We start from the raw sequence: 18,359 nt of genomic DNA, 5'->3' as shown, positions 1-18,359 counted from the left end.
TATTTACAATGTAGTTATAAGATATTTGGATAAATCAAATAGGTCCTTAAGTAATGTCGTGCTCAGCAGAGAGTAAACAGGTCAAGTTAGGGTCAAACTAAGATCTATTCAAGCCCAGCCTACATTGTTCAACATACGCCTGAGTTCGGCCGGCGCCCATTACAGGCTAAAATGTTCCGGTCCAAGAACTAGTGTTTCTCTAAAAAGTGAGAGACAGAGAAAGACGGAGAGGGTCCTGTTTAAGCTGAGAATTGTGTCAGATTCGAGTGGATCTGAATATGTGACGGTGTTAGCCGTAGGTGAACATTCAAGTGCTAATTAATGAATTGGAGGCCCAATGGCCTCAACTATAAGGCCTGTTTGGATGCCTGTAACTTTTTTAAGTTGTAAGAAAGTTATATGTAACTTACTTACAGGTATAAGTAAGTTACAGGTAATCTTGTTTGGATATAAGTTGTAACTTACTTTTTGTGTTTGAATAACTTGTAACTTTATTATAGGTAATAAGTTGCATATTCACACTAAGTAGAGCTTGAAATAGAGAATCGTTAAAAAATCAGATTTACACATAAAAAAGATTGGATAAAACTATTCAATTTTGTCAAGCTTTTGTAAATGAATAGTTTGGTTGATTCTTAGGCTAAACAAATCAACAGGTGGGCTATAAAAGTGGGCTCATGTTTTCAAAATGCTTGTAATATAGAAAAAAAAAAAAAAAAAAAAAAACTTAAGGTAAGATATTCAAACAAAAATTTCCGACAAGAGTGACTCTTGTTGGCAAGGATCAGTTAAAGAGAAATCACAAGCATAGGAAGTTGCTTCCATGAAATTCTGCATTAGTAGTTAAAATCTCAAAGTGAGATATTATTAAAATGGACCACTATCAAGGGACTGTTTTAAACTAGATATCTTAACCCTTCAATGTACCCTCAATTTCTCACCGTTTGACAACAGGCAAGAATCCAGATGCAGATGGAACTTGGGATTGTTTGAAAATGGATATGTTATATGTTAAAACATATTTGGGAACTACAGGGAGACAAGTTGCACTAACCAACAAGCCCCGCTTATACAAAATGAATAATGGAATGTGGGCCCCACTATGATATATTTGTTTTATCCACACCATCTATCCATTATTCTAGATCATTTTAAGAAATCAACTCAAAAATAAGGTACATCAAAATCCCAGGTGGACCAAATCACTAGAAACAATGTTGATTGAATGCCCACCATTAAATACTTTTGGTAGGCCACTGATGTTTTGGATCAAACTGATATTTGTTTTGTTCCCTTCATCCAGGTCTTTCTGACCTAATCAACAGGTTGGATGTGAAACAAACATTGCAGTGGCCCAAGGAGTTTTAACAGTGGACTTTCAATCATTACTATTTTGTGTGGTGTGGTCCATCTGAAATTTAGATATGCCTCATTTTTGGAATCAAGCCCTAAAACAATCCAAAATAATGAATGGATGGCATGGATAAAACAAATACAGGATGGTGGACCCTACAGACCATTGGACGTTACCCGCGCCTCTAGCCAAACTACCTCCATCAACACTGATGAAAAAAAAAGGGAAAGAAAGAAAGGGGTTTTCTAACCTTGCTGAAGCTGGATCGGAGAGGGAGAAGGAGACTGGGAGAGGGAGAATGAGATTGAGAGAGGGAAACGGAGGCCTTCACTCCGTCTGAGAAGGTAGGTATGCTTCTTCAATGCAGGTGCGATTCTTCCCAACGATTTTCATTTCTAAAATTTCAACAGTTACACTTAAAAAATGACTCCAGCGCTTGTAAGATTTTCGGCTCTTTCTCCTATAACTTAGTTGCAGGTTGAGAGAAAGTCATCTTTGACTTTCCTCCCCGAAACACCAATTGTAACAAAGTCACCTGTAACTTACTTACATTTTAGAAAAGTTACGGGCATCCAAACAAGCCACAATGTTTAGGTGAAAATCCACCTTCGAATGGTGCATAGAGCAACACAAACCCTTCAATTCACTACAAGAAAGGTGGGAATTCCCGACGCATTTTTACCGGCAGCCCGTACTGTGGGAAACCATGGTCGGCGAAATAAGCGCTTACGCTCTCTCTCTCTCTCTCTCATAATAAGAAGTTGTTTTCTCCCCTTTTTAACTTCTTACGTCAAAGGCTCTCCTTTTCCAAACCCTAACCCACTTCTTCTCCAAACCCCTGATCGTTGCTATCTCCAAACCCTAACCCTCCTCTTCTCCAAACTTTCGCAATCGCCTGCCACACCACCATCACAAGCAGAGTACCATGTCTATTCTACTTTCTACTCTAAACCCTAACCCATCAACCGATATGGATTCTTGATGTAAATCTCGCTATTCCGAGTTCTCTGGTTCAATTTCAGTTGAATCGAGCTCGAATGGCTGAGCGAAAGCTCTATCGTTCGATTATAAGAAGAGTTACAGGGGATTTTGGGAGAAATCTGCAGATTTTGAGTTCCTTTTGCATTGGTTTTGGCCGTAATGGAGAATCCAGAGGTTTGAAATTGGGATTTGTGAGAGAAACTTAGAGATTCGAGGAGTTTCTGTGTAGCGAAGCTCTCTGTGGCTTTAATGGCGGACCTGCAGCATCCTTGTGTAGTTCTTTGAAGGAAATGCTTGCAGATTTCCGATCTCTCGTTGCTTCTTTTAAAGGTATGTTCCCCTGTTCTTCCTTTGTCTTGTTACGGCCGTGTATTTTGAAGAAATGCTAGTGAAGATATCTAGATTTGGGGCATTTTTCTGTGTTATTTTGAGCTTTCAGCATCGGAATTTGAACTTTGGCTGTGGGAGCTATCGCTTGAAGATTTTATACAAATGTAATTAATGATCACAAGGAATATATGGTACTGTTACACCAAATTTACACAAATGTGGCCTTAATTCGCTAATCCAGAATGTAGATTTTATAGGACCCACTACATATTTGGGCCGAACGGAAACTCTTCCTGATTGGAAGATCCTAGCCCTAGTTGGAGTGTATTCCCTGTTTGGTAGCATTCTCCCCTGTTTTGCTGCATCCTTTGATTGCTTCTGGTATTAGTATTTGAAGATGCTTATTCTGCCAATATATGTTATTGTGGGGTTGATTCCTTCAGGGCTGGTGGAGCTATCTGCTGGTGGCTTGGTTTCTAGTGCTTGGCTAGTAGAGGTATGGCTGGAGAATCCAATGCTCTCAAGAAGCTTGACTTTTCCTGCTTTCGGGTTTTTGGTGCGATGGAGAAGGCTTGGTTGGGAGTTGTAGCCTTTCCCAAGTGAAGTGAGCTCCTAGGCCCAAGAAAAGATGGTGGAAGGATTGTTTTTTTTATTTCAGAATTGAAAATCAGCCTATTTAATATTAAATCTAATGACCAAAAACGTGTTAATATATGGGTCAAGAAATGTTTGGATCATGTGAAAACTATGGCAAAACTCTCATATGTATGGTATAAGTTTGACGGAAGCAATTAAGGTATCCTGTATCGATATCGGTTGGCGTAACGGTGCCCTCCGATACCAATATGGATACGGGGGTGTAATAGCAATATGGGGGTGTAACGGCCCCGTAACGGTGCATTTTTTTTACCAAAAAAATATGAAAAAATATGAATTAAATCCAGAATATTCTAAGCATCCTGAATATGCATTCATTTATAAATTGGAACATGTTTATGGTGGTTTAACGGTCCACTCTTTGGTGAGAAGTTGTATCGGACTGTCTAATTAATTTTTGAACCAGGTAACCTGAATTTGACTACAAAATTCATATATTTAATTTTCTAAATATCTAATTTATATACTTAACAATTTGATATCATTTCTCCCAATAGTTTTTTTAAAAAATGAAATTAAATTCAGGTAGATGGCGTTGCCAATTTGAGGCTGACTTGGAGGACCAATCTATGCCCCAAATCAGCCCCAAATTTATGCAATTTATTGCCATTATCTCACTTATGAATTGGTGGACATTTATTGGATAGAGAATCATGAAAAAAATCAAAAAGCCATATTTAAAAAATAAAAGTCCACAAATTAACAATTAAAAATATTCAAACAATTTGATTTTGGCATTGTGACCCATAATTTAATTGGTAAATTTTAAGTTAATATATGTCTCGTGTACAATTTTTTAAGGGCCCGAATTAGGCGGGACTCGGATTGTGAAGTGTAGCACACTTGTTAAACTTTTTTGGGCCCCACCCGCGATGAATGTCTTATATCCACACCATCCATCCATTTTGACAAATAATTTTAAGGCGTGAGCCCAAAAATGAGGCATATCCAAACCTCAGGTGGACTGCACCATAAGAAACAACAATAATTAAACGTTTACCATTAAAAATTTATTTGGGGCTACAAAAGTTTTATATCAAGCTGACATGTATGTTTTCCCTTCATCTATGACAGTGTGAACCAATTAATATGTTAGATTGAAAATAAACATTACAGTGGACCTTAAATTTTTTTTAACAGTGAGCATTCTATAACCACTGTTTCCTATGGTGTGGCTCACCTGAGATTTGGATATTACTAATTTTTTGGATCCTTACGTAAACGTGGCAAAATGGAGGGACGACATGGATAAAATATATACATCATGGTGGGGCCCACTTGGGTCTAAGGTATGTGTTATATCTAAACTGTTCATTCATTTGACGAGCTCGTCTCAATGCTTTAACAGATGGGATAGAAAATGAACGTTATGGTGGGCCCTGAATTGTTTAGAGGTGAAAATCATGATCACGGCTGCTATTTTTGGTGTGGTCCGGACGATCTTTGGATATAATTCAATTTTTTTTGGTAGTGCCCTAAAATGATATATGAAAATAGATGAACGGTGTAGATATAATAAATACATCACTGTGGAGCCCACGTAACTTTGATCTCCTTTAAACCGTTCGTACAACTCGGAGCTCGAGGAGTGTCAGCACTCGTCTTAGCATGACACGTATCTACAACAGCTAGATGGTGTGTGATACACCTGCGAATAAAAAAAGAAGGGAGAGAGAGGGAAACCGAAAAGAAGAAAGAGGGAAAGAAGAGAGAAGAAAAAGAGGGAAAGAAGAGAGAGAGAGAGAGAGAAGAAGAAGAAGATGAAGAAGAAGACACAGCCGATTATCTAGACCCCCGTTGGTTCCAAAGCCTATTTTTAATTGCGGGTTTCAATATGAATCTTCATTGTTGGCTTTTGGTTATGAAAATTGTTAATACCCGTCGTTAAAACCTCAGTTTTAGAAGTCGATTATCTAGACCCCCGTTGGTTCCAGAGCCTATTTTTAATTGTAGGTTTCAATATGAATCTTCATTTTTGGCTTTTGCTTATGGAAATTGTTAATACCTGTCGTTAAAACCTTAGTTTTAGAAGTCTTAAGAAGAAGAAGAAGAAGAAGACACGTCCGAAGAAGACACGCCCAATTATCTAGACCCCCGTTGGTTCCAAAGCCTATTTTTAATTGCGGGTTTCAATATGAATCTTCATTTTTGGCTTTTGGTTATGGAAATTGTTAATAACTGTCGTTAAAACCTAATCTTCATTTTTAGCTTTTGGTTATGGAAATTGTTAATACCTGTCGTTAAAACCTCAGTTTTAGAAGTCTAACAATTTCATGTCTGCATTTTGTTTGCTGAGCCTATTTTTAATTGCGGGTTTCAATATGAATCTTCATTTTTGGCTTTTGGTTATGGAAATTGTTAATACCTGTCGTTAAAACCTGGTTTTAGAAGTCTTACAATTTCATGTCTGCATTTTTTTTGCTGATTCTCACTATATTTTAGCTTTTTTCTTTTTTTCCCTCTTTCATGAGGCAAATTTCCAGATCTTGCAGACCTTGAACATGTTAGCTTACCTGAATTTCTCTGTTTTTTTCTTTACATAGTTTCCTGTATCAGTTGTGCAAAGGAGCTGCTCATTGTCACAACCATGGAGTGCTACACAGGTTACCTTTTTGTTGGTTATTCACTGGTGGGTACAAGTATTTGCTAATCTATAATGCTTGTTTATATATGCAGATGCTGTATATAAATACTTTTTATGCACTCTCTGAACATAGCAATTGTGTTGTTTCTTTTTTCCTTGAAATTTCATTTATTTATTTATTTCGTTAATTTATTCTTCCGCATCTTCTTATGTCTACTACTGATAATGCAATCATATTGGTGCTTGTCATAATCTCAAAGAAGGGCTTCTTCTGTGCCAGAAACAATGTTTATACCCATCCTGTATGTAGATGATTATGCTTGAAGGTGCAAAGGCAACAACAGAAACTGTAGATGCTCCGAGGACAGGAGCATCGGCAATAAAGTCTATCCAGATCTCTTTGTAAGTTAAATCCTAACTAGCCTTATATTTACTATGTTTTTCCATTCATTGTGTGCATGTTGGCTGGGGTTATTACTTCATTTATTAAAGAATGCTTGCACCATATTGTTCTAGGTTTTGGTTTGTACAATTGGGGCCCATAATTTAGTGATCTGGACTACTGATATATGGCCACACTTTAGATTGGCATGTACCAAAATCTCCAAGATGGAAAGATCCTGGCCCTTTAGTAAAGTGGCCAACAATTACAAAGGGAAGAAAGATAGTATAACAATTAATGGTTACATTCAACCAAAAATCAATATTCCATTGTATCTTTTTTTTTTTTTTTAAATTCAAGTCCATGTAGAGTATTTGAGGATATTGTATCCTTGATTCAAGTCTTTTTAACTCTCTTTTATAAACTTAAATTGCAGATTGAAAAGTATCATACTAACTATACTTATTTGATAAGGGATCTTCCACACCTTGTACCCTACTCTTTACCCTTTACACTTTACATTTTGGGAAGGCAAAAGAATGGTAGAGAGCTTCAGACATCTATAAACCCAATTCCAAGGATGGAGGAGTTTAAAATTCATCAAGACTCCTCTTCTAATCCATCACATTTAAAGGTTCTATTCCTTTTTTTAAAATCAGTGCGTGTATCACTTTCAAAGCACACCACCTCTTATGTGAATGTGTACCATTAAGCTAGGGGGTGGAATCATCTTAATCTACTCTTTACTCTTCTTCTTCTTCTTCTTATTATTATTTTTAATTATTATACACATGCATTCACACCTCAACACACCCACGTACTCTTGAAGCACTCTCTTCATTTGAATAGGGTACAAAAGGTGAAGCATGGGTTCGGCATGAGGGTTCCAAGATCAATGTTGAGGTTCTTCAATCAGTGAGAAATTTCCATGTAAGCCATATTGGACTTGTTTCGAGTCTATAAAATAGTTGCATAGGTTGACCCATTTTCTACCTTATGGTGATAGGTATGAACTACTACTCGGCATGAAAAAAAGGAACTGCAAGTCAGGTTTGTGGTATTTCTATTCCTTTATATACACAATTTGGTTTTGATTGCCCCGTATGCATCTGATATGATTTCCGTTTTAGTTGCTCTTTGGCTCTTTCATTAGCTGTGTCTATAGAAACCATCTGCCGGTGAGATTCAAATGTTGATACCATAACCTACAAATGTGTGAGATTTCCTAGTAGCTTAATTTAGCACTATTTGGATATGTAAATTAACTTATGAACAGAATGTTTTGCTCAATGTTGTTTAAATCCTACAGTTTTCTATTTGGATCCTATGATCTAATTGAAATCTCAGAGAGGGCTGAATTGCCTTTAGGGAAGATGATGAAATGTCTGAAATCCCAAAGAACGAAGAAAACGTCTGATGGACAGCCCGGATCTCTTACAATGTGCTATGTTGGAACATGGGCAGCATCTGGGTTGTGGTGACTGTAGATGGTGGATGCAAGAATGCATTGTTTCTACATTTGAATGTGTCTAGATGCCCAATAGAAATGTCATTTATGTATAGACTGTTGAGGTTGCCTATGCTGTTTCTAATCCGGATGTGTTTGAGTGGTTTTGCTTCTTTGCAGCTGCAGTCATCGGGATGGAAGACAGAACGTCTTCTATCGCTTTCGATTGTTTGGAGGGCACATTGGATTCATGGTCCTTCGAATGAAAAGATCAACTAGGTAAGCCTCTGCTCTGTTATATCTCCTTGTGCGTTCGATCCTTGCTCATGCCCCCAATGCAGAATAGAGGAATTATATCCTGCACAGCAGTACACGACTGTTTCTTGCTGCATGGCCCACTTTTCAGCAATCCATAACATTGAGCTGATGGCCCCACTAGGAATTGAGACACCCAAGAAATATTCCAGAATGGGTGATCATACAATGCTACGAGGGCAGCAGAGTCCCGTTACTTGGGTGAGACTCAAACCATCAATATTTCTATTTATTATTAGTGTCATATTAATTTCTGAGTGTTAGAAGTGATCATCGATAGAAAGTGTTTTGTCTAATATTGGTGAGTAAGTGGAATCCTCATTTGACAGTATCAAATTTCCTCATTTTCTGCTAGAAAATCAATGTTCTACTTGTTTCAAGTAGGACGTGAGACAAGCGAACTATTACTTTGGTGGAATTGAGCACCCATATGGATTTCAAGATGAGAGAATGAAGCTCTTGCAAGGCCTTGTTCCTGGCTGTGACAATGTGAATTTAAGCAATTTTTTAATTAATAGATACACATGCATGCATACGTATGTACGTGTGTTATGCATTCGTCTTCAATTGGGACACTTGGATCCAGGTCCGACATACCTTTCAATGGCTTCCATGAAAGAATCACACGGCCGGTCAGATGATCAAATCCATCCGTAATATGGCCTTCTTTTTATGGCCATTCATTTTTCAACCCATGAATGGATGGTTAGGATGACCTGATCAAAAGTCATTTGATAAAATCATAATCATAGTTGTCCCAACAAATAAATGTATCAGATGGTTGGTTGACCTATTTTTAGATAAATGATCACGACTGTCTATTTTTTTTGGCTGTTGACTGGATTGTTAGAATGGTGTAATTGGTGTGAACTTTTTCATGGTAGCCCATGAAACGTACATGCATCAAATGGACGGACTAGATCCGTCGATGGACCATAATTTTTTTCTGATTGTGAACAGGTGACTGGGAAGGCTCTTATGTTGGATGAAATTATCAACTATGTCCAGTCATTGCAAAATCAAGTAGAGGTATACATTTCTAACAAGATAGTTTCATGGCTTATTTTATTTTATTTTATTTTTCTAACCTAAGTATTTCATGGCCTTTTAATGATTTTTATTTTTTATTTATTTATTTTTACAGTTCCTCTCCATGAAGCTTGCCTCTGTGAATCTTGTCTTTTACGACTTCAGCGTGGATTTAGATGACCATATGTCCAAATCAGAGGTACAAACATCACCACCTCCATAACTGATGTTCTCTCACCCATGTGTTTTTGGTGCATGCACCTCTTCTCTTCTACAAAGAGAATGTCTCACACGCTACTAGCTGTATATGAGAAAAACACACAACTGGCCTAGTGTGGGGTCCACCTCCTTATGTATATGGCATCTAAGCCGTCCACAGGAGTGGACCACTATTAAAGTGGGATACCCAAAAACCATTAGGCTGGATTTCGAGGTCTCTAGGTGATTGTCTGTTCTCTTCTATGGTGTGGCCCAGTAGATGATGTGACCATTCTAACGTTGCATCCTACCAATTGTTTAACGGTGGAAATCATTATCTCCGCGCTGCTATCTGTGGTGTGGTGCAGATGATCTTTGGATATGATTCATTTTGTTTGGTTAATGCTCTGAAATGATCTCTAAAAATAGATGAACGGTGTACATATAATAAATACATAATTGTGGGGGCCATGTAACTTTGATCTCCTTTGAACCGTTCGTACAACTCAGAGCTCGAGGAGCATCAGTGCTCGTCTTCGCACGACATCGTACCTACAGCAGCTAGCTATATAGCTAGTGTGTGGTACACCAGCCAATCCGCTTCCTGATATTCAGGCGCTTAGAAACTGTACACTTGGCATATTAATTGCAGAACACACTGTTATTAAGTTGCAACCAAGAAATCAGAGCCACGTGCCACGTGGTGGTGCTAACGGAACATCCACCCCGGCCATCCGTTTTACAAGATATTTTTAGGATAACAGGTCAAAAATAAGCCGTATCAAATACTCAAGTGGGCTAAAATGTGAGTATTGAACGTACACAGTTGAATTATTCGTGGGGCCACAGAAGTTTTGAATCAGGCTAATGTTTGTGTTTTCAGTTCATCCCAGTAGTAATGACATTATTAACGGTATAGATGTCATGTAAACATCACTCTCTACCCCAGAGAGTTTTCAACAGTGGGAATTTTCCTACCCACCTTTTACTCTCCTGATATTCAGGCGCTTAGAAACTGTACACTTGGCATATTAATTGCAGAACACACTGTTATTAAGTTGCAACCAAGAAATCAGAGCCACGTGCCACGTGGTGGTGCTAACGGAACATCGCTAGTCCCAAAAAGCCACGATGGTCCACTCATCCAACCAGCCACACACGAGTGTTGAATATGAGCCATTGATGATTGTATCTATTTTCATACGCAAGCATACACGTTTTCTGGGGCTACCCAGGCCACGTTAACAATGGGACACACGTATTAGTATTAATTGGGCAGGGGCCAGGGCATTTTTTTGTGACATGCCTAATCAACTCATTTTCCAATCAGGGCATGTTAACGGTGACCACTACCTGATGAATGGTTTGGATATCTCACACGTGTCCCACCAAATGGTGGGCTAGGATTTTATCAAAACCTCAATGGGAAGCCCTGCCCATACTGGCACTATGTCAGTACGAAACACGTGAAGCCCTTATTTTAGCAGTCCTCATTGAACTAGGGCCACTTCTCCAATGAAATTACAGAAAAACCAAAATTTTCTGTTTTCTATCAACAGATGGGCCACCTCTACATGGGAGAATTGATGGTTTAAAATGAAATGTCAACGGTCCACATTCAACACAAATAATTCCCCTACCAAATGAGGGGACCGGCTGATTTTCACGTGTGTTCCTCACGACAACTTCACATGCACTCCAGCAGGAGGTAATGCTTTATCTTCTTTGAACTTTATGTGTTGGATATGGCTGATGTTTATGATCCAATCCGTTCATATGATGGACCTCACCGTGGAATAATAAAAGGCCCCATGAACTGCTACAAAACAGTGGCAAAAGAAGAAGTCCATATTCGAATTAATAGTGCAGTGGGAGGGAGATATTTGATACTCTGGCATTGTACGGTTTATACGCTGGCAGAGGAGATATTTGATACTCTGGCATTTTAGAATCTTCGTACTTGCAACCAATATCACTGTACTGGCAGCGCGTCTGCAAATGTGAAAACTATCACCAATATGAGTCGATTAAGTGTTACCCAGGGCCCTTAGTGTGGGGGCCCACCTTAGATGATTTTTTGTATATTTATGTTGTCCATTTATTTTTATTTTTCCAGATATAAGTGATTAGATCTGTTTTTTCAGCCGGTCTTTTATAGATAGACCATGTATGTTGCTTCGTTAAATGGGCACGTGTTTTTAGAGATAAACCAAATTAAACCAAATTATACAGAAGCTACTTCGATGCATAAATTTCAGGATCCACCGCTCATCCGGTCCACAACACTCTCACTGTGCAACTCACCACTTGATCACTCAATTTAAATTATCTATTTACAATTCAACCACTAGATTACATCCAAACAGTCTTCAGGACTATTGATAATTAATTTCGAGTTAATTCAATCATTAGACATGTAACTTATCCTAAAATTAGACACATGGCAAACAAAATCAGACGTAACTGATGAATGGTTTAGATCAAAAGCAGAACCCATGGATCTTTAGATAATACATAAATAATATATATAAATAAAAAGAAATGAAATGTTAAAATAAAATAAAAAATTTACTTTGATAATTTCTATAAAACACCTTTTAATTTATGAATTATTAATTTTAATAGACAACCATGAGTTTTAATTATAAAACACACGATAAATAAAAAATAAAATAAAATAAGTATACATATAATAATAATAATAATTAAAAAAATATTATTATTATTATAAATATTTTAATATTAATATTGAAATATATAAACATATAATAAAGTGGGCCTGAGCACCCTTCCGATTGATAATGGGCCCTACAGAAAATTAAAAAAATTATATATACACATACGCTTTGTAGACCGATCTTTGTATGAGTTTGACCATACGCCCAAAGAAGAGCCGGGTTCTTGTTTTCCTTACCCGTTCGAAAACGGGGAATTGATTTTAGTAGCCGACCCAATGTTTGATCATTGTGATCACTGGGGTCCACAGTGACTCGATCCAAACCGTTCATAAAAGTTCGGCTTATTGATATGATCTTGGGCCACACATTTCACACCAGATCGCATGCTTGTGAATGCGGATACATCAGCGTGAATCATGTCAAATGTGGGCCACATCTCGTTTCCAAAATGGAAGGATCAAATCCGATTTGAGAGGACTGACCCTCTCAATCTCAGCCATCCTTTCAAGTAATCCCATCTGTCAGTCAACAGTTCACCTGTATAGCAAGAATTCTCTAGAAGAATAAGCCGTTGATAGGGATTGAGTCGTTAAAGTTTGTTTGAAATTATTTTGATTCCAAACCTGTTTGAACCGTTCGTTTCTCGGAGTTTCGAGATGCACCGCTAAGAGTCCTGTAACAGATTAGATTCCTATCGTGCGATATTTCGTTTTCGCCAGAAAACTGTGTGTTAGAGGATTTTTCGCAATCTACTTCATAAACGCATCTACACCCTTTCTTTTACGGTCCTTTGAGCTTCAACTGACCAACCTGGACCGTCCGAAAGAATCAGATCCAAGAATGATGGTATTTGTGTGAATTTGCCGTGATTGTAATCGCAGAATGGATGGACGGTGTGGATTTCTAACAAACATCATGTGGACCCCACTTAGAATCCCAGCGCCGACTGTCCCGAAAGTGCTTTTTACGGCACGCATCTTGTCTTATCTGGTTTTTGTTTTTTAAAAAAACATTCTTTTCTTATATAGTTTTTGTTTTTTAAAAAAAATTTATAGAGGCAAGGGAAAAAATAAAAAAAAGCAACGATTTTTGAGAGAGCACCGGAGCTTGGAACGCAGCGGACTGGCATATCAGAGACGGTAAAGAGAATCAATTTTTTTTCTTTCTCCCGCTCGAAACTCGATTGCATATATCTCTGTACGCTGATTTGACCGTACAAACAAGGGAGTCGGTGGGATATGCATAGCCGACATCAGAATATGACTTGGGGGCGAAAAGTCCAAAATGCCCCCAACCATAAAACTCTGTTCACGTAGCACGGTGACTTGTGTGGGGTACGCCCGTCTCTCTTTTAATGCACTCTTAGATGGCCCAACTGCACAGGACATGTAGTGTGGCCCACAAACCATGGATATTTTCTTCCTCCTAGCCATGTCCTGTATTTGGAGCGGTTGGTCGTGTTCCCGAAGTTGCAGTTTATGAAATTGACTTTGTTGATGAAGGTTGGTACTACCATGTGCCAAACGCCCCCCTAACGTATCATCGTGGAGCCCCAGAAAGGTTGTTACTACCGCCGGTGGTAACATTTTCGCTACAATAAGTTTTTGGGGAAGGAAAATGTACAAAGTGGACCATTGAAAACTTTCTCTTCACTAGGTAGTGTAGCGTAGTGTCCAAACCGTGTACGGTTCATCGAGCCACTAAGCATGTGGACCCAACGTTCAGCCACCAGATCCTGCCAGTCGACAGAGCCAAAAATGAACGCAACTTTTTTGTCTGCCCTTTACACAATTGTAATGGATGGGTTAGATACCTCTTAACCAATACGAGAAATCTACTCTGTTCATCACAGATCAGAAACGCCAGGTGTCCAAGGCACGTCAGGCTCTCCCACAACCTAAAAGTAGGTTAGAAAAGAAAATTAGCGAAAGAAAGTTTAACAAAAGAAAAAGCCAAAAGCAAAAGCGAAAGCACGCTTCTACTTTTTGGTCGCATCATTGCGTCCCTTTGGGATAATGCTACGCGAAAAAGCATGTTTTTGTCCTGAGCGGCTGACATTATGCAGACGGGGGCTAGATGAGTGCTTGTTTGTCTTTATTTTTGCCTTTTTTTTTTTCTTTTTTGAAAACTTTCTAATCTCTTTGTATTGTCATTTTTTCTTTTTCTTTTTATTCCTTTTTCTTTCCATTATTCTGTTATCTGTACGGCGTCTCGTACGTCGTACGTGGGGGACGCGTGGGGAGCAGCGGCAGAAGAGACGAACAGGATGGAGGGAGGTGCTCCAAGGACGACATCCGGGTGTACCAGGGTCCACGACCCCACTCCCCAACGGCATTCCAACATATATAGTCGAGATTCTCAACGTTTGGATGATCAGGTGATCTCAGGCATCCACCTCAGCTGTGGCTGATTCAGCTCTGTGTGCATGATCAACCCCACCATCTTCAAACGCTTTCACTACAACGACTGCCTCGTTAACGACGGAAAGGCCCTCTCTAACGGTAGCAACCTCTCCTTCCATTACGCAAACACGTTTCGTTATCCCCTCTCCATTTCCTTCGTCACCTGCTACTGAACTAGTAGTATATTTTTACTCAAAGCGGCCTATCGAAAGCTTAAAAAGAATAAGGAGCTCCGTTTTGATCCCCTTTTCCTTCCACTTTCGATTTTTCGAATTGATATTTGCACCCGCCCCGACTGAGAGTTACACCCTTCTTCATCACTCCGTGTAAATGCAGAAACAAGAAAGAGGGCGTATTTTTCAATCGGAGTTGGGTGTAAATAAATAGTGGGGGCACTTTGTTCTCTTGTACATAACTATGAAGGACAAGTTGCTCAAGTGCCTAGTGCCAATGCCTTCGGTTACAAGAGCCCGTTCCTGTGGCCCGCGAGTAGAGAAATCGCGTGGTTCGTGAACGTGGACATCTATTGGATGGTTAAAGATGACTATTTTTCCAATGGTCCGATTTCCATGATCAAGCTAAGTATCTCAATATGCATTATGGTCGCCGCCCAATAATAGTAAACAAGAATTTTAAGTGCATTTCATAATAGGCATTTCACAATCAATGTATAAATTAAATGCTTCTATATTTTGGCCAACAATCTTTAACGGTTCCAAGATAATGTGCCCAACTAGCTAGTACTGATTCATACATTCACATCATGCTCATTTTAAAGGGTTAATAATATCTTATTGATTAGTTAATTACGTTAGTTTATTTTTTTAATCCTTTCACCGTATTATAAATATCATATCCCTCTCTCTTACAACCCTAGAAGGTCTGAAACTCCCACCGATTCTTACAAAGTTGCGCTCGTATATCAGCAATGCCGGGAGCCCAGATCTTCACCGACATTACGTTATCGGGTAAGAATAGTAGAGATGAATTCGAATATATATATATATATATATATATATATATATTTTCTTTTTTCTTTTTTCTTTTTTTTTTTTTTTTACAGATTTTTTGAATGTTGCCTTTATTGGCATATCCTTAGCTGCAGCATTACTAACCATTTTCAATGAGTATGGTCGACATAAAGGGAAGGTGTTTATTATGCTGATCTGCATAGTCACAACTGCATATTTGTGTTATTTTGTTTTCCTATATTTGAAACTATGTTGTACACATACCCGCACTCCTAATTCTCCCCCATCGGCAACAGGCACAACCAGATGCTCAAGGCACTACCTCTCTCCTCCCACCGCAACGAGAGCAACAGGAACAGTGAAATGCTCAAGACGCTGAACTGCTGGTTCTTCAGCCAGATGCTCAGGATGATGGTGCTTCTGTTCATGTACTTACTGGTCCGGTTTCGGTTGGTCAGGGACATCGGGATGATGATGCTTCTGCTCATGGACTTACTGGTCTGGTTCCGAATGGTGAGGGACATTGGGATGATGGTGCTTCTGCTCAGGGACTTACTGGTCCGGTTCCGGTTGGTGAGGGACATCGGGATGATGGTGAAATCGTAATAGATATCGACAACGAATGAACTGTTTGAATGGGCTTGTATTTCCTTTTTGATATGTTTAATAGACAATTTTAGTTTGATATTAGGTGTGTTTGGATTTTATTAGTTTAATAGTTTTTATTTTATTAGTTTGATAGTTTTAATTTTATTATGTGTGTTTGATATGTTTAAGAGAGAATTTTATTTTGATATTAGGTATGTTGATATTAGTTGAGAGTTCATCTCTTATTTTTGTGTCTCAAACCGATGAACGGAGTGGATTCATCATTCCAGCCACAGAGATGGAATGACGAATCCACTCCGTTCATCAGTTTGAGACACAACAATAAGAGAGGAACTCACAACTAATATCAACATACCTAATATCAAAATAAAATTGTCTCTTAAATATATCAAACACACCTAATAAAATAAAAACTATCAAACTATCAAACTAATAAAATCCAAACACACCTAATATCAAACTAAAATTGTCTGTTAAACATATCAAAAAGGAAACACAAGCCCATTCAAACAGTTCATTCGTTGTCGATATCTATTACGATTTCACCATCATATTGATGTCCCTCACCAACCGGAACCGGACCAGTAAGTCCCTGAGCAGAAGCACCATCATCCCAATGTCCCTCACCAACCGGAACCGGACCAGTAAGTCCCTGAGCAGAAGCATCATCATCCCGATGTCCCTGACCAACCGAAACCGGACCAGTAAGTACATGAACAGGAGCACCATCATCCTAAGCATCTAGCTGAAGAACTAGCAGTTCAGCGTCTTGAGCATTTCACTGTTCCTGTTGCTCTCGTTGCGGTGGAAGGAGAGAGGTAGTGCCTTGAGCATCTGGTTGTGCCTGTTGCTGTTGTTCCGGTGGGAGAGAGTTAGGAGTGCGAGTATGTGTACAACATAGTTTCAAATATAGGAAAACAAAATAACACATATATGCAGTTGTGACTATGCATATCAGCATCATAAACGCCTTCCCTTTATGTCGACCATACTCATTGAAAATGGTTAGTAATGTTGCAGCTAAGGATATGCCAATAAAGGCAACATTCAAAAAATCTGTAAAAAAAAAAAAAGAAAGAAAAAAAAAAGAAAAAAAAGAAATTATATATATATATATATTCGAATTCATCTCTACTATTCTTACCCGATAACGTAATGTCGGTGAAGATCTAGGCTCCCGGCATTGCTGATATATGAGCGCAACTTTGTAAGAATCGGTGGGAGTTTCAGACCTTTCTAGGGTTGTAAGAGAGAGGGATATGATATTTATAATACGGTGAACGGATTAAAAAAATAAACTAACGTAATTAACTAATCATTCAAAGCTTCGGTTATTGTTTAAATGCGGCTATGGTAGTCTTAGTCAAACGGTATCAAATAACTTATCAAACATAAATTATATTTAGAAAATATTTACTTACCTTTTCCTATACCACCCATTCCAAATATTTACATTCCCAAATAATCCTGCATTAAATAAATAAGATATTATTAACCCTTTAAAATGAGCATGATGTGAATGTATGAATCAGTACTAGCTAGTTGGGCACATTGTCTTGGAACATTTAAAGATTGTTGGTCAAATATGGAAGCATTTAATTTATACATTGATTTTGAAATGCCTATTATGAAATGCACTTAAAATTCTTGTTTACTATTATTGGGCGGCGACCATAATGCATATTGAGATGCTTAGTGCAATGCTATGTATGAATATTGTTTTTCTCTATTCTAACCATGTATTCAACAGTAATTTCATGCCATTCTTTACTTTGAACCTAACAATCAAAGAACTCAACCACAAATCAATGTCATATATCATTTTACATGTGACCATTCGATCCAATCCGGCACATTTGTGTGACAACCATAGATTACGTGGCCTTCAAACAATCAAATTTAACAATAGTCAGCTTTACAATTTTCAATGTATCACACCCATGCATCAAGATGTAGAGTGAGACCTTTTATGTGATAGGCAGTACACAACTGAAAATGGTCCAAACAGTTGGCCCACCATAGGATGTATAATTTTCTACTATTCGACTATCCATTGGACCATATATGCTTGGATGGTGTGACTTCTAAGAAGTAAAAAATAAATAAAAAAAATTACCATCCGACTCATTAAAAGGTGGTAATTGGTCTATATTGTGAGATGATGCCATGAAATGGTTGTTCATCCTAAGTCAAAATAGAAGCAGTATAAACTTTTTTCTATAGAGATATCATACATTGTGTAAGATTAAACCAACTCGGTTGGTTAAAAAAATGGAAATTAATAGGACTGAGCATAATATTTTTGGGTTCGGATGTTTTTGTAAAACCTTATAGCAGGCAAGTACCATCATTCCCTAATTTAAACCATTGTCATCAGAGTCCTCTCTTTGGATGGAAGATGCACCAAAAATATTATAAATGG

General features: G+C 38.2%; 1 protein-coding gene and 1 long non-coding RNA gene across 13 annotated transcripts; one reads left to right on the top strand and one right to left on the bottom strand.

The window, feature by feature from the left end:
- Positions 1 to 1,941: 1,941 nt before the first annotated feature.
- Positions 1,942 to 9,579, top strand: LOC131239405 (uncharacterized). Of its 12 annotated transcripts, XR_009168205.1 has the most exons (10): positions 1,942 to 2,665; positions 5,866 to 5,951; positions 6,167 to 6,308; positions 7,138 to 7,218; positions 7,295 to 7,338; positions 7,916 to 8,014; positions 8,142 to 8,251; positions 8,406 to 8,539; positions 9,011 to 9,079; positions 9,195 to 9,579. XR_009168205.1 is itself a non-coding variant. In XM_058237096.1 (7 exons), exons 1-5 carry the CDS (start codon positions 2,626 to 2,628, stop codon positions 8,470 to 8,472), a joined length of 384 nt encoding a protein of 127 aa, XP_058093079.1. In that variant the 5' UTR covers positions 1,942 to 2,625; the 3' UTR covers positions 8,473 to 8,539; positions 9,011 to 9,079; positions 9,195 to 9,579. The 12 variants fall into 12 exon arrangements, 1 of the variants encoding a protein (XP_058093079.1); XR_009168206.1 differs by lacking the exon at positions 8,142 to 8,251; XR_009168198.1 differs by having other exon boundaries at positions 7,916 to 8,251.
- A 6,638-nt stretch (positions 9,580 to 16,217) lies between these two features.
- Positions 16,218 to 16,665, bottom strand: LOC131241406 (uncharacterized). Its single transcript, XR_009169010.1, has 2 exons — positions 16,387 to 16,665; positions 16,218 to 16,335 (listed from the first exon to the last, which is right to left on the bottom strand). It is a non-coding gene; the product is annotated as an uncharacterized LOC131241406 (long non-coding RNA).
- Positions 16,666 to 18,359: the final 1,694 nt, after the last annotated feature.

Source organism: Magnolia sinica, chromosome 3 (assembly GCF_029962835.1).
Source record: "Magnolia sinica isolate HGM2019 chromosome 3, MsV1, whole genome shotgun sequence".
In the NCBI taxonomy this organism is placed as follows: domain Eukaryota; kingdom Viridiplantae; phylum Streptophyta; class Magnoliopsida; order Magnoliales; family Magnoliaceae; genus Magnolia; species Magnolia sinica.
The sequence above is the reverse complement of the archived record's forward strand: the minus strand, read 5'-3'. Positions and strand labels throughout refer to the sequence as shown.

Coding starts and splice junctions, on each gene's coding strand:
- LOC131239405 (XM_058237096.1), top strand. CDS start 2,626: ATGCTTGCAGATTTCCGATCTCTCGTTGCTTCTTTTAAAG. Junction 2,666..5,865: donor TCTCGTTGCTTCTTTTAAAG/GTATGTTCCCCT, acceptor TTCTTTACATAG/TTTCCTGTATCAGTTGTGCA. Junction 5,952..6,216: donor TTTTTGTTGGTTATTCACTG/GTGGGTACAAGT, acceptor TCCTGTATGTAG/ATGATTATGCTTGAAGGTGC.